Raw genomic sequence first — 13,719 nt, forward strand, 5'->3', positions numbered from 1 at the left:
GTAACCGTAAACTACGCTTCGGCCATCAAGACCCGCATCCAATACACGCCGCGATGACACCTTGAGAATACTTTTTACCTTCTTTTTCTCCACATGCTTTTTATTTCAGTATTTGAGCTGACTGTTAGCTAGTTAGTTGTAAGCTACATCATACTGATCTCACGGCCGCACTTTTGATTGTTCTTTTTCGAGACTCGTAAAATATATAGTGCAAGTCAATAGGCGATTTTATCCTGGTATTTATAGTTACTTGCTTCCTCTCTTAGGGTGCGTCCGACTCACTCCCAATGCTGCTTTACTCCATAGCTCGGTTTCCATAGAGTTTTGTGGCTTCTTCGTTCAAAATGGGGAAATCATAGCGGAATGAATGAGAATGAGCTGTTTGTGAGTTCTCTTCTTGGCATTTCGAATAATTTAAGCAACAAGCAAAGATCTTTTATTATCCTTGAAGAGCTGGATGGGACACGAGTCCATCTTCGAAAAAAACGCTGTGATTGTGATAAGGTCTGCAAGACATATGATTGGCTCGTCAGGTAGGCACAGAAATTCTAGATAAAACCCATGTCCGGTCGCCATAGCTTACAGTTACACGGTTCAAAATAGTCACAAAGTTCACGGTGGTTCTCAGTTGCCTTCACCACGTATTGTTGTTACAGGAGAATGTATGTATTGTCGTGACAAGCGGGTAACGTGTACGCTCACGTGGTACTGCAAGGCGAAACTGTCTGGCGTACGTCCAACTCACGTGAGAATAATCCTGACTAATGCAAACACAAACTCGTCGTTTTGCTGTAATTATTCACAAGCAGTATAAAATACACTTGCCTGTGATTTCCATCATAAGCGCCCATGAATAAGGTTCTTTCGGACTGCCGCAGCACCTAAGAAAGATGGATCAAACCCGCAACGTGTTCACAGACGCAGATGACGAATCGGAAATTCGGTCTCGCTACGTGCAGGCCGGTCAGGAGCATGTGTTCCAACACTACGCCCAATTGTCGCCGACGGAAAGGACATCTTTTCTGCATCAGCTGCGGGACATTCAGGTTGAAAACGTTGCCATTTTATTGAAGTCAGCCGAATCTATCGACCAAGGAGAGCCCACCGACGAGACAGCTATTGCGCCTTTTCCTACCAATATTGTTGGTAGATCTACTGATGAGACGCTTGTGCGAGATTCCTACACAACGGGCATGGAAGCCATTCGAAAGAATCAAGTAGCTACCCTAGTATTAGCCGGAGGTCAAGGAACTAGATTGGGATTTGACGGTCCCAAGGGCATGTACAGTATTGGCCTACCGAGCGAACGGACACTCTTTGCCATGATGGCGCTGAGGATCCGAAAACTTGCGGCACTAGCCGGTGAGGAAAATGTTGCTTTACCGTTTTATGTCATGACCTCGCCCCTCAATCACGACGCGACAGTGGCATACTTCCATTCCAAAGAGTATTTTGGGCTGCCGGAGAGTGACGTGTTTTTCTTTCAGCAGGGAACTCTTCCCTGCCTGACGAAAGACGGTAAGATTATTCTCGAACGAGCAGGGAAAGTAGCCGTCGCTCCCGACGGCAACGGTGGTATATACCCTGCCTTGCAGCGCTCCGGTGCGCTGCAAGATATGATGACCAGGGGTGTCCGATATCTTCACGTATTTAGCATTGACAATGCCTTGATCAAACCAGCAGATCCGGTCTTTCTCGGATACTGCATCGGACAAGGAGCCGACTGTGGCAACAAGGTTGTGTGGAAGTCGCACGCACATGAAAAAGTTGGAGTTGTGGCGTCTCGAGGCGGGAAGCCTTGTATCGTGGAATATTCCGAAATCACAACAGAAATGGCGGAGAGCACGGATGATGACGGGCGATTGCTGTTTGGAGCGGGCAACATCTGCAATCACTTTTATACTTTAGACTTTCTGAGAGAGAAGATTCTACCCAACATGGGCAACATGTATCACATTGCGCACAAGAAGATTCCCTTTTATGACGCAGCTACTCAATCCACAGTTGCCCCGACCGAAAATAACGGCATCAAGCTGGAGACTTTTATTTTTGACGTCTTTCCCCTTTCCGTGAATATGGCCGTTTTTGAAATTGAACGAAGCGAAGAATTTTCGCCCGTCAAGAATAAGGCAGGGTCGGAAGCGGACAGTCCAGATACGGCTCGAGCCATGGCTTCCGATCAGGCTAAAAAATGGATCAAAAATGCTGGTGGTAACTTGATCGGAAAGGTGGATGATGGTGTTTGCGAGATTTCACCACTCACTTCCTATGGCGGAGAAGGATTGGAGCACTATGAAGGTCAGGATGTTGCCTGTCCGTTTAGCCTATGACGAAATTTCTACCTTTGCTTGAATGCTAGCTGCCAATGTATCGGAGGTGTAAATTCAAATTGAATTGTATAAACGTTGGACAACCATGTTCCTGTCGAACCATGGATCGTTTCAAAACATGTTGATTCTATTGCATTGTATTAACTGCAAGAAAAACACAAACACAACAAATGCAATTTATTAGTCCCCGGAGTTGATGTATAAATGGACGAGGGGACGACGTAGGAAACCTGAGCGCCCAATGAGGGAGAATGAAAGGGAAATTGTGATCATTATATGTCGGCATGATACGTTGGGTCTTTCATTAGCCTCGTCAGATGCTCGGCTTGTATCATAACAGTATCAAGATTGGTATCGGCCAACCGAATACAGAACTGGATTTCGTCTGGGTCTGTCAGGCTCTTGTTGGATCGAAACTCGGTGCGTGTCTTTTTCACGACAAACTTTCTCCGATTGGGCGTCGGCATCTTTTCGGCGCCTCTCAAGAGCTGGCGATACAGAGACAAGGCTTTCGCTCGGGTGGCAGGTACGACCATGAGTCTATGATATTGTGTGAAGTACCAAAGGTGGCAGGGACTTTCGTATTCGCAAAAGAGTTTCACACGTCAACGTTTTGTGGAGATTGTCATGTTGGAAGCCGGGCGTGAGATTCTTCGCTTTTTCGTCCGTCCACGACAACCCGAAGTAATATAAAGCGAGCGTATAGAATACAGACGCACACAGTCAAAAGCAGCCTATTTTATGGGATTTCCTCTCTTCTCCGAAGTCGTACGACACCCAGACCGAGACTCAACGACTGACAAGAACACCTTTCGTCGATACCTCGTCATGTTTTATTGGCTTGTATTCATCTCTCATGTTTCTTCTATATATACAAATGTCGACTTGCAATGTCTAAAGCCTGTCCCTCCAACATATGCTGGAAATGTGACAAAATCCTCGAGCCACACCTTTGACTGTGAGAGCAAAAAATGTGTGGCAATTGGTCGCGATGGCAGGGGCAGCCTACTCTTGTCGGCTATCCCCTTAACTGGACACCATTGGAAGGCATTCGAAGTACTCGAGTGCGGTGACTTTTCAACAATCAAGTGCACTTGCTGGACTTAGTGCTATCGAGTTGTCTGAAGGTGAGTTTGGAGGAATGATGCAAAACCAAAATGACGAAATTTGGTCTTCTCTTCCAACGGCCTGAGATGCTCACAAATTGCAAGTCCCACCTTTTTTCAGCCGAACTCCCTTTACAGTTAATACGTCTACCCCATAATGACGCAAATTATCGACGATAATCCACAGGCGGGGTCCGGTCGTCCGCTGCCCAAAAAGGAGGCTGATCTTTTCAGGGGTGTCGTCAAACACTACGAAATGAAACAGTACAAAAAGGCGATTAAGCAAGCCGATGCCGTACTTAAGAAGTTCCCCAAACATGGAGAAACCCTAGCTATGAAGGGACTGACGCTGAACTATATGTCGAAACGTGAAGAAGCCCATGCTCTAGTCAAAGAGGCGTTGGCGCATGATATGCGGTATGTTTATCTGCTTTTTCGATGCCGTGGCAGCTTTGGCAAGACGCCTGGATCGATTCTCACAACGCTGTCGTGTCGTCTTTTTCGATCAGATCACACGTGTGCTGGCACGTTTATGGTTTGCTGTATCGTTCCGATCGGAAATACAACGAAGCGATCAAAGCTTATAAGCAGGCTTTACGGATCGACATGGAAAACTTACAGATCCTCAGGGATTTGTCCATGCTACAGATCCAAATGCGTGACTTGGACGGCTTCGCCGCCTCCCGCAACACGCTTTTGAGTCTCAAACCCAACGCAAAGATCAACTGGATGGCCTTCGCTATGGCTCGTCACATGACTGGAGACTTGGAAGGGGCAGTCAAGGTGATTGATATTTATCTCGGCACTTTGTCCGAAGGATCTGCGGAGCTTGGGCGGTGTTATGAGTCTAGCGAACTTGCTCTGTACCGAAATAGTATTTTGGCCGAAATTCCAAACAATTACAAGGCGGCATTGGACCACTTAGTAGTGTGCGAGAATATCGTTTTGGATCGCGGTGCCTGGTTGATGCGACGGGCCGAGTACCAGCTCAAGCTCCATGACTTTTCTGGAGCACGAAATACGGTGTTGGATATGTTCGAACGCGGTATGACGGAAGACCATCGGATCCATTCTCTCTATATGTGTGCACTACTTGAGCTGACCGACGACAGCATCTGCGACGAAGCGCTGCGACTTTCGGGAACTCGTACTTTGGCGACCATGAAACCGTTGACGATAGACGAGAAGGATATGATTCGCAAAGTATATGAAACACAACTATTGCCGAGATTTCCTACATCCCATGCTGTGCAAAGAATACCCATGGCAATCCTAGAAGGCGATGATCTCCGGCACGTTTTGGATCAGCGTTGCAGAAAGGAACTATCGAAGGGTGTACCTTCACTATGTTCAGAGCTACAGTCGTTCTTACTTCTCGAAGTGAACGGGCGCTACACCAGACCAACTGATCCGGTGGATATCAAAGCGCATCCAGTTTATAGGATGATTGTGAAAATGATTGATGGGTATGCTGAATGTCTCGCTACGACTTCAAAGTTTTCTTCCAACGATGAATACGACGAACCGCCATCAACCCTGCTGTGGACTTGGTTCCTGCGGGCTGGACTTCACGAAATCGCTGGGGAGTACTCAGACGGCATAACTCTTTCGGAAAAATGCTTGGAGCACACACCGACGGCTGTTGATGTTTACGAGTTGAAAGCGCGACTTCTAAAAAGTGGAGGTGATATCAAGGCGGCTGTAGAATGCCTAGACAAGGGACGGGAATTGGACCGTCAAGATCGTTACATCAACAACCAGACAACCAAGTACATGTTGCAAGCAGGCATGGAAGAGGAGGCATTGAAACGAATTTCTTTGTTCACGCGAGACGAAGGTCAACCAGAAAAGCAGCTGTTTGACATGCAATGCTCGTGGTATGAGCTTGAGCTAGCAGCTTGTCTTGCGCAAAAGAAGGAATGGGGTCGAAGCTTGAAGAAATACAGTAAGTTGAATATTAACTACCATTCGTGCGTTTCTGGAAGGAAGAGTCTCACGTCATTGTTTTTTCCTTTCCAGGCGCTGTCGTTAAGCACTTTGACGATATCAACGAGGACCAGTTTGATTTTCACGCGTATTGCTTACGGAAAGTTACCTTGCGCTCATACGTGAGTGTTTTGCGCTTCGAAGACCGAGTGTACGGCGAGGACTATTACTGTGCAGCAGCTTCCGGGATCGTTCGAATTTACCTGAACCTGTTTGATAACCCTTTGGAGGACGATACGGCTGAACCTGACTATACAAAAATGTCCGCCGCCGAGCGCAAGAAGGCAAAAGCTGTTGCTCGAAAGAAGAAGAAAACCGCCGAGAAGAAAGAAGCAGACAAAATCGAGGCTGAGAACAACAGTAAGAATGCAAAAGGCGGTTCAACACAATTAATAGATGAGGATCCGTTCGGCAAGGAATTTTTGAACAAGGATGTGCTTGACGAGGCAAGGAAGTTCTCCGCTACACTAGCACGCTACGCTCCCAAGCGACTGGAAAGCTGGATTTTACAATACGACGTGGCGATTCGAAGGAAAAAGGTTCTGATGGCTCTGCAAGCTCTCTACAAAGCGCGGGCTATTGATCCCGACAGTAGCGAGCTCTTCACCAGGATTGTAGATTTCGCTGGTAAGAAAGAGAGCTTCAACGAGTTGAGGGGCCCTACTCGCACAGTGTTGGACGATGCTCTGCCGACACTTTTGGACAATCACTCGGTGGAAGACTTTGTTGAATCCGCAGCCACCATGGTTCGAAAAAGTTCAACCATTGCGTTGCCCTTCCGCACAGCAGTTGCCCAGGCGTTGGTGGGGACGAAAGCTGGATCAGCTGCCGATGCCGCTGCTTTGATTACGACAGGAGGAATGGATTCAAAACTTGTTACCGTGCAAACGTGTCTCGATGCCCATGCGGCTTTAAAGACGTTCGGCGCAGAGGCTGCAGCGGCGAAGAATGACTGGGCAACAGCAATTCAACAACGTTTCCCTCTTTTACCGGCACTGGAGTAACGCAAGATTGCTAGTGGTTTGATTTTTATTCTACATTTCAGACTACTTTACATCGCGGGGGGTTTGGGCGGTTTGTACACTCTCTAGGTTTCAACCGTCTCGTGGTCAGTAATCCATTGCTGACTCCAGAGTCGGACTCGTTCAATATTGCTTTCCATTTCTTCCAGTGTATTAGATGGTACTTCATGCACAATCAGTGGATCGTATGATTCGCGAGCTTCGTCTAAAATAACTTGCATGATCTCCGATTCCATGTTCTCGGCCCGTTTCTTTTCCGAATACGCTCGTGTGGTGAGGCGATCGAAGAGAACTTCGGTACGAGCACGCAGTACCAGTACCAAGTCGAACCAACGCTCGGGAAATATTTCGCAAACGTGGAAATCGACAACCACGCCCACGCCTTCTTGTTCGGCTTCTTCCAGGATGTTTTCCAGCAAGTCGATTAGTTTGTCTTCGTCCAAAATATTGGTATCCAGTTCCTCGTCGCGTCCTTCGTAGAGCTTGTGTTCTTTCGCCAAGTCTCCCGGACTCACGTGTTTCATGCCCAAGCGTTCCTGAAAATGGCGCGACGTTCCACAGTGAGTGCGCGAAGAATAGTTGCCGATGATGCAGTTGCCCATGGTTGTGTTCGTCGCCGCTGCCATCGCGTCACACGTCACCAAGGACAGAGTGTGTGTTACCAATGTCGCTTACCGCCAGTAAGGAGGCCGTGGCCGTCTTTCCCGTCCCGGGCGTTCCCGTTATCAGAACATTTGGTCGCTTTCGTTTGTGTTCCACCACGTTATCGTCACTCATGATCGATGACGGTGATGTTGTGGTGTGGATAGGTGTGGATAGGTACCGACAGGTACAGCTACGGCTAGAGCAGGGTACAGTTAGTATAAGCGCACGCAACGCAATTCCTTCCCATGGCGTTTGATTTGCAGTTACCGTTATTTGCTTGGTGCGAACGGGGTAACGAACAAGGGAACCCTGGTTTGAGAAGCGACACCGGTCTCTCCAGGAGAGAGATCTTGCAGCTACCATTCTAATACTGTTGGTTTTCTGACGAACGTTCAGGTGACAGACAGACGACGTTATCCTGCACCAGTGCACCTCTCTAGAGCTAGCTAGTAGAATAGGTAGTGTGTACTTACAGTTACTGTTTCGCTGTCAGTTTCTAGCTAGCTATCGCCCGCACTACGGCATTGGCCGGGAAAGGCTCCGTTTGGGGAACCGGGTTATCCATCCACCAACACCGTCCGCTGGTCAATCCGTTGAAAGCGAACAGCGAGAAAAGTCACCGGTAGTTTGAGAGTAGCTCGTCCGGACGACTCACAGTCAAGCAAACCACAAACCTATGCTTACTTTACCTCCACGTGTTGATGGCCTCGCGACCCCCGACCTTTCGCTCTGTATTTCGCGGACTCTCCCAGTGAAGGCGGTTTACTGTTAGAAATGCGTGTGACTGTGAACGCTTGCAATTGAATTGGGTTTTTACTTTTCGGGTGTTGGGGTCCTTCGACCTTTCCAGGCTATCGTCCAACACTACACGAACACAAACACTGTATCGCACTGTACTGCACTGTATTTCACTGCACCGCACGATCGACTTCTGAAGTGTCTTCTGCCCAGGTTGCGCTTTTTGCACATTGACAAGGATCTACACCAATTGTCCTTTGTCGAGCCGAAGCAGTCTCACCTATCCGTACTCCAAGCCATCATGCGGTTTCTACCAGCAACGCTTGTGGCCGTTGTGGCCATGGCAACGACGTTATTGGATGCGGGCGTCCTGTTCGCAGTGCAAGCGAAAAAGCCTAGCCGGACTCCACGACCCAGTGGGCGGCGTCCGGGTACCGCGGGGGGTGTCAGCGGTAGTCGTAGTAGCAGTAGTCGCCAAGCTCCGGTTTCTCGTAGACGAGTTCTGGAGGAAGAAGACGACGTGGAAGAGGAAGAGGACGATCTGGGTTTTTCAATGGATCTGGAAGAAGAGGAAGAAGACGGTGTTTACGGGGACGAGGAAGAACAGGAATTGGCTCCCCCTACTCGGAGATCGGCTTCATCGAGACGTCCTCCTCCCGCGTCGTCGCGGAATGCGAGGGCTCCGCCTTCCAGGAAACGTCCTTCGCGTCCGACCCGTGTGATTGAGGAAGAAGACGAATATGACGACGAGTATACGCGTCCTCGGTCACGGGGTCCGGCCAAACCGACCAAGCGAGGAACTCCCCCGTCATCGCGTCGTGGGCCTCCCCCGAGATCTGGCCGAGGAGGTCGCCCCGCTGGTAGACCAGGATCGGTCGTACCTTACGGAAAACAAAGTCCCGGGGCTGCGGCAACGTTCACCAAGGGTATTACTGCCTTTCGGAACTCGCTCCCCGATCCGTCTGCTGTGCGGGAAGCGGTGGGATCGTCACTAAGCGTGGCTCGCCAAACGACTTCGGGTCTCACGGCAAACATTTACCGGGAAGTCAAAGGACTCACCAGTTCGGAGCTTGAACAAGTCATGCTCAAGGCAACGCGACCGGATGACACCCCCGTTAAGGGAAAGCACGTCGAACGTCTAGTTGGCGTCACCTACCAGATTAGTCCACGCTACGATATCTACGATGCCGTCCTCCGCAAGCTATGGGGCAAAATGGCCGAAAAAGACTGGCGCACGACCATCAAGTCACTCTATATTCTGCATCGCTTTTCTGCGGATGGCGCTCCCGAGCACGCCGCCGCACTCAAAGCACGCCTGCGCGAACTCCGACGCACCCGCGATCCCAAGCGAAAAGACAAGTACTTCAACTCCAAACAGCTCTTGGCCGGCGAATCGAATCCGGAAAATATCAAGTTTCGGGCCTTCATGTCCCGCTACGCACATTACGTCTTGCTGCGCGCGCAGTGTTTCGGAGGGCTCTTTGACGAAATCTCCCAGGAACCTAAACTAGATAAAAAGAAGCCCCCTAAGGCCATTACGACAACGTCGCTCCGGTCGGAGCATTTGGAAGCTGCCGCTATGTTGCTGAAGGCCGGTGTTGCTTGCCAACTGAAGGAAGACGAGGCGTGCGAAAACACGGCGATCGCCGCCGAGCGGGTGGCTTCGGATTTAATCGGGTTGACCACTTCGGTTGCCATTGCCTTGAACCGTGCTCTCAAGTCGTCCGACCTCAAGGGAGGGGACCCCGAATTGTTGAAAAAGTGGTGTGAGTTCTACAGCGAAGAGCTATTGCCGCAAACACGGGCCATGGTGAAAAAGACTTCGAGTAAACTGGACGCCTACGGTCTGTTCCTGCCTTCCCGCATGGGCGCTTCCTTGTCTCCAGAGATGTTGCAAAAGGGACTCAATTTGGAAGGCAAGTCGTTGGAGCCGGACGAAGCCACCGAAGTGGAAGACGAACCCGTGGTAGCCACGGAGAGTCGGGAAGATATGGATGCTACAGATGAACCCGAGGCCCGCGACGAGGAAGCAGCGGACGAGGTGGTCGAGGAAGAGGCGGAATTTGACGATGAATACGAGTACGAAGAGGAAGAGTACTACGACGAAGAGGAGTAAGCTTTTAATCAACTCGCGATGTGAAAACAACGATGTAGATTTGGTCTGGAGTCAAACTGCCACATTTTCTTGTAGAGTCTGAGGTAGTGTAGTCGGGATCGGAGTTTGCAAGTTGAGTCATTGGGTGGCTCTGAAAGTCTTGAATGTGAGCATGTTTGGATTCGTCCGTCTGTTTCACTAAATTCATTTACACGCAAAAGATAAGCATATTCCGTCGTTATTGCTCTTTTCCATTCTTCTCGGTAGTGGCGTCGGTAGCTGCACCACTCTGTCCCCGGACCATGCTGGCCATCTTTTCAAACAATGCTCGTGATGTGTTGGCTCCAAAGTAAACGGCAGCTTCCGACATTCGCGACATTTTTTCCTACCGACGAATGCCAGTGTAAGTCGAAAGGACGGCAACGTTTTTGTCCATTTTCTTGTGCCAAGGGCAACAAACGGAGACTTACCTTCCAGTTTTCATCAATTGTAAACTCCTTGTATTCAGCGTTCTCGTACAGCTGCAGCAAGTTCTGACGTTGCTCGGTAAAGCAACTGGGGAAAAAGTCGGGGTAGAATCGCTGGATAGCACCAAAGACAAGAACGTGGCCGATGGGCGACAACGGAATCAACAAGATAATCACAAACGGAATAAATGTAAAAAAATCCTTGAAGGTTCGTCTGTCCAAAACGAAAAAAAACGTTTGAGAAAAAGCTCAGCATATCCGCGACGGAACATAAATGACAACCCATACGTACCGAATTGTGCGTACTTCTCGAGGCTTGAGAGTATACCCTTGTGCGGCGCGGTTGATCAGACTCAAGCAAAATATGATATCATTCCAGAAGAGGCGAACGCCCTTGACGTAAAAGGCTAAACCTTTCTTGGTCTTTTCCAGTAATTCACTCATATACCGTTTTATCGCGTCCCTGTCAAACGACAAACCAGCCACAAAGTAGTCGATTCCCAATCGTCGTTTAAAATCAATCATTTGCTCCAAGACGACCGCCATGACGTCTGTATCGAGCGATGAGCTACCCTCGTCCAGTTGTCGATGGAAGCTATCAATTTGAGATTCTAGCAACCCAAATTCTGCTACATTCAATCGATCTTGCAATGGAATGTACCCATTTTGGGCAGGATTACCCATCTCTCCCACTAAATAAGTGTATACCCTTTCGAGTTCGTACACTAGAGTTTGAAACGAGACCTTTTCCTTCATAACATCAATGCCTTCGGTGGATTCACGAATTCTGCTACGTTGCGCAGGCTCGAGATTGGCTAGGTTGACGTTGGCCACAGCTTGTCCCGGAGCAATGGCGGAGCTGATCAGCGCAATGTAATCCGCTTCCATTTTGGCCAAATCCGCGGTGAGGATCTCCAAGCGTTGACGAGCCCTAATTATTTCTGGAGTTTCTTCAATTTTGGCCGTCACGGTTGGCTTTTCGACCTCACGAACTTCTCCCACAACGGCAGCGCCCGTGGCCGACTCGATTTCTGCGTCAATGACAGCAGATGAGCCAATATTGGCATTTTGGGGATTGCGCTGTTCACCGTCGAGAGATTCAGGATCTCGTCCATTGATGCGTGCCCAAACCGCGGTTCCGAATTTTTTCATGGCAGCTTGGTCTTGTAATGCTCCGTCCCAGTCAACGGTACCATCATCGCGCACGTACAATTTGGGACCGGGTGAGGAAGGATCTTCTTCTCGTGGGATTTCTACGCGAATCGAAGGCAAACTGATGGTAAAGGAATCCATCGGATCGATTTCCAGTTCGTAGCCTTGAATGACTTCCAGGAGAAGTTGACGCGTACGAAACAAACGATCCAATAAAGCCTGACGTTGTTTGAGTGAGTAGACGAGCGTACCGGCACCCACATCCGGTTCCACTTGTCCACTGGGAACGACAGCTTCGTCGGTAACCTCGTCGTCGTTCGTCTTGGGAGCCTCTACAGGCTCACAGCCCAAATCGCGAATCCGGCGATTGAGCTGTCCGAGTAATTTTTCGTAATCAACGGCGCGTTTGCGTCGCCGAGACACAGTTTCGTCCTGTTTGTGGTGCGAGGCCTCCACCGTGCAAGCGAATTCGGCCGCCGTCAAGTCTTCCAGAGCTTCCCGGACCCACATGAGATCTTTGAGTTTGCGTAGCTTACTGCCCGGTGCGGAAGGCGCAATTTCGTCGAGAGGTGCCGCCTTGGCGAAGCGTTCCGCCGCTGCCGCACTCGCCGAGATCAAGTTTTCCCCATTCGGCGGCGGTGGTGGAGTCCTGCTGCCGTTGCGGAATCGTTCTTCGCTGCCTTCACCCGCAACTGCGGAACGTCGTGTCGTGCGTGTACTACTCGAGAGCATCTGGAAGCGACGCGAGTGTGCTTCTAGCTCACTGTCAATTCCGAGCGGCAGTTTTTGGTGGCGTGGAGACTGTTGCCGTAATGCCGGACTCAATTGTCGAGACGCGGGAGACCCGTCGGTTGCCACCAGTAACGGCATCGTCACGAATGGTTTGTGGGTGGAAAAGGCGTCGGTTTTCCAAAGCAAGCTAGGTAACAATACCCATAGGACTAGTTGCAACCAGGAACTGCAGTGCCTGAGGAAAGCGGACATGATTGTGATGTGTTGCGGTAAGTTTCTACGTTACGAGGAAACGCAAAAACTTTGAGCGCAAATCCAGGAATCCACAACCCAGATCTTGCGTTTGATGATTTTCTCCCACGACGAAGAATCGGACCGCTATTTCTACGTTGATAGTCGGTGGATGTTGAACGGTTTCGAGTAAGAACGACTGGTAGTGAGGTCGTGTGTGGGAATCGATCACGGAAGGAACTGCAACTACGATGACCGGGATGGTGAAAGAAACACGTCGAGAGGTCAAGCTACGGCGTTTACTGTTCGATACTATACGGGGGACGAGAATTCGCCGAGGTTACCTTACAGTTACCGTTCACCGAAAAAGCACTCTAAACGATGCCCGCCCTCCTACCCCTCCACAACCCCGCGTACAGAAGAATAGACGCAGTGTCACTCTCAAGGATCCAAACTGCGGATATTCCAGTCTGACTCGAAATTCCGCCCGCACGTCGTGCGTCTACGACGAGAGATGATGTCGTTGACTGTGACATACACGATCCAATCCCCGAACGGAACCCGGATATGAAGTGTAGCGGGTAGTTTCGCAATGACATGACACCAAAACCTCACGACAGTGACTGTAACTGCCCCCCCCCCCCCCTAACCGTAAATCGAGTGCTCGTGTCAGCATTTGTTGGCGGAATCGAATTGTGTGTAAGAGAGTTTTCTGCCCCCACCGAAGACAATTTAGACAATCGACCCATGTTGTCCGTCACCAACAACGCTAGAGCCACCGTCGTGACTCTAGCATACAAGTCTCTCTCTTGCACACAATTAGAGTCCGCCAACGAATGCTGACACGAGCACTCGATTAACGGTTAGGGATGCGTGCGTATCCACAACTTATCCAAATTCTGTCATTCGTTGATGCCGGTGCCGCAGCACCTAAGCTTCAACTCCAACGCAACGTTAGCAGCACAAACACTTCGAGAATCACCGAGTGCAAGAGATAGGACCAGGCGCCGGGCAGTAGCGTTCCCTTCACTGCCAAACAGGGCACATCCCAGCTTTCCTTTACATGATCACAAATCCTCGCACCGTGCCCGTCCATCCGAAACAAAACGCTGCCAATTGGAAACAATGCGTGTGATGTCATAAAGAGTGCAACAGAAAAGACGAGACTGCCAAGGGCCGGTTGAATGCAGAACAGCCACGTACGGCTGTGCGTCG

At 49.8% G+C, this 13,719-nt stretch overlaps 6 protein-coding genes across 6 annotated transcripts; 3 read left to right on the plus strand and 3 right to left on the minus strand.

Annotated features, from left to right (window-relative positions):
* Positions 1-890: 890 nt before the first annotated feature.
* On the plus strand, positions 891-2,330 carry PHATRDRAFT_54703 (udp-n-acetylglucosamine pyrophosphorylase; the record flags this gene model as incomplete). The annotated part of the gene is made up of 2 exons (XM_002181221.2): positions 891-2,228; positions 2,250-2,330. The coding sequence occupies 2 exons, from the start codon at positions 891-893 to the stop codon at positions 2,328-2,330; spliced, it is 1,419 nt and encodes a 472-aa protein (XP_002181257.1).
* A 272-nt stretch (positions 2,331-2,602) lies between these two features.
* Positions 2,603-2,866, minus strand: PHATRDRAFT_13700 (predicted protein; the record flags this gene model as incomplete). Its single annotated transcript, XM_002181403.1, has 1 exon — positions 2,603-2,866. The coding sequence occupies one exon, from the start codon at positions 2,864-2,866 to the stop codon at positions 2,603-2,605; it is 264 nt and encodes an 87-aa protein (XP_002181439.1).
* A 727-nt stretch (positions 2,867-3,593) lies between these two features.
* PHATRDRAFT_21420 (predicted protein) lies at positions 3,594-6,045 on the plus strand (the record flags this gene model as incomplete). Its single annotated transcript, XM_002181222.1, has 4 exons — positions 3,594-3,853; positions 3,946-4,583; positions 4,641-5,381; positions 5,456-6,045. Coding segments are annotated over 4 exons (2,229 nt in total), but the record flags the coding sequence as incomplete, so codon positions are not given.
* Positions 6,046-6,527: 482 nt separating this feature from the next.
* Positions 6,528-7,194, minus strand: PHATRDRAFT_7072 (predicted protein; the record flags this gene model as incomplete). Its single annotated transcript, XM_002181404.1, has 2 exons — positions 6,528-6,980; positions 7,120-7,194. Coding segments are annotated over 2 exons (528 nt in total), but the record flags the coding sequence as incomplete, so codon positions are not given.
* Positions 7,195-7,917: 723 nt separating this feature from the next.
* PHATRDRAFT_47192 (predicted protein) lies at positions 7,918-9,975 on the plus strand. Its single transcript, XM_002181223.1, has one exon. The coding sequence runs from the start codon at positions 8,129-8,131 to the stop codon at positions 9,941-9,943; it is 1,815 nt and encodes a 604-aa protein (XP_002181259.1). The 5' UTR covers positions 7,918-8,128; the 3' UTR covers positions 9,944-9,975.
* PHATRDRAFT_47193 (predicted protein) lies at positions 9,942-12,926 on the minus strand. Its single transcript, XM_002181405.1, has 4 exons — positions 12,306-12,926; positions 10,682-12,233; positions 10,393-10,603; positions 9,942-10,307 (listed from the first exon to the last, which is right to left on the minus strand). Exons 1-4 carry the CDS (start codon positions 12,523-12,525, stop codon positions 10,161-10,163), a joined length of 2,130 nt encoding a protein of 709 aa, XP_002181441.1. The 5' UTR covers positions 12,526-12,926; the 3' UTR covers positions 9,942-10,160.
* Between the last annotated feature and the right edge of the window lie 793 nt (positions 12,927-13,719).

Source organism: Phaeodactylum tricornutum, chromosome 12 (genome assembly GCF_000150955.2).
Source record: "Phaeodactylum tricornutum CCAP 1055/1 chromosome 12, whole genome shotgun sequence".
NCBI classification, from domain to species: Eukaryota; Bacillariophyta; class Bacillariophyceae; order Surirellales; family Neidiaceae; genus Phaeodactylum; species Phaeodactylum tricornutum.

Excerpts from the sequence above, each read along its gene's own strand:
- PHATRDRAFT_47192 (XM_002181223.1), top strand. The coding sequence starts at position 8,129 with ATGCGGTTTCTACCAGCAACGCTTGTGGCCGTTGTGGCCATGGCAACG.
- PHATRDRAFT_47193 (XM_002181405.1), bottom strand. The coding sequence starts at position 12,525 with ATGTCCGCTTTCCTCAGGCACTGCAGTTCCTGGTTGCAACTAGTCCTA. Across the intron at positions 10,604-10,681 it reads CGAGAAGTACGCACAATTCG|ACGAACCTTCAAGGATTTTT; the intron begins GTACGTATGGGT and ends CGTTTTGGACAG. Across the intron at positions 10,308-10,392 it reads CAATTGATGAAAACTGGAAG|GAAAAAATGTCGCGAATGTC; the intron begins GTAAGTCTCCGT and ends ATTCGTCGGTAG.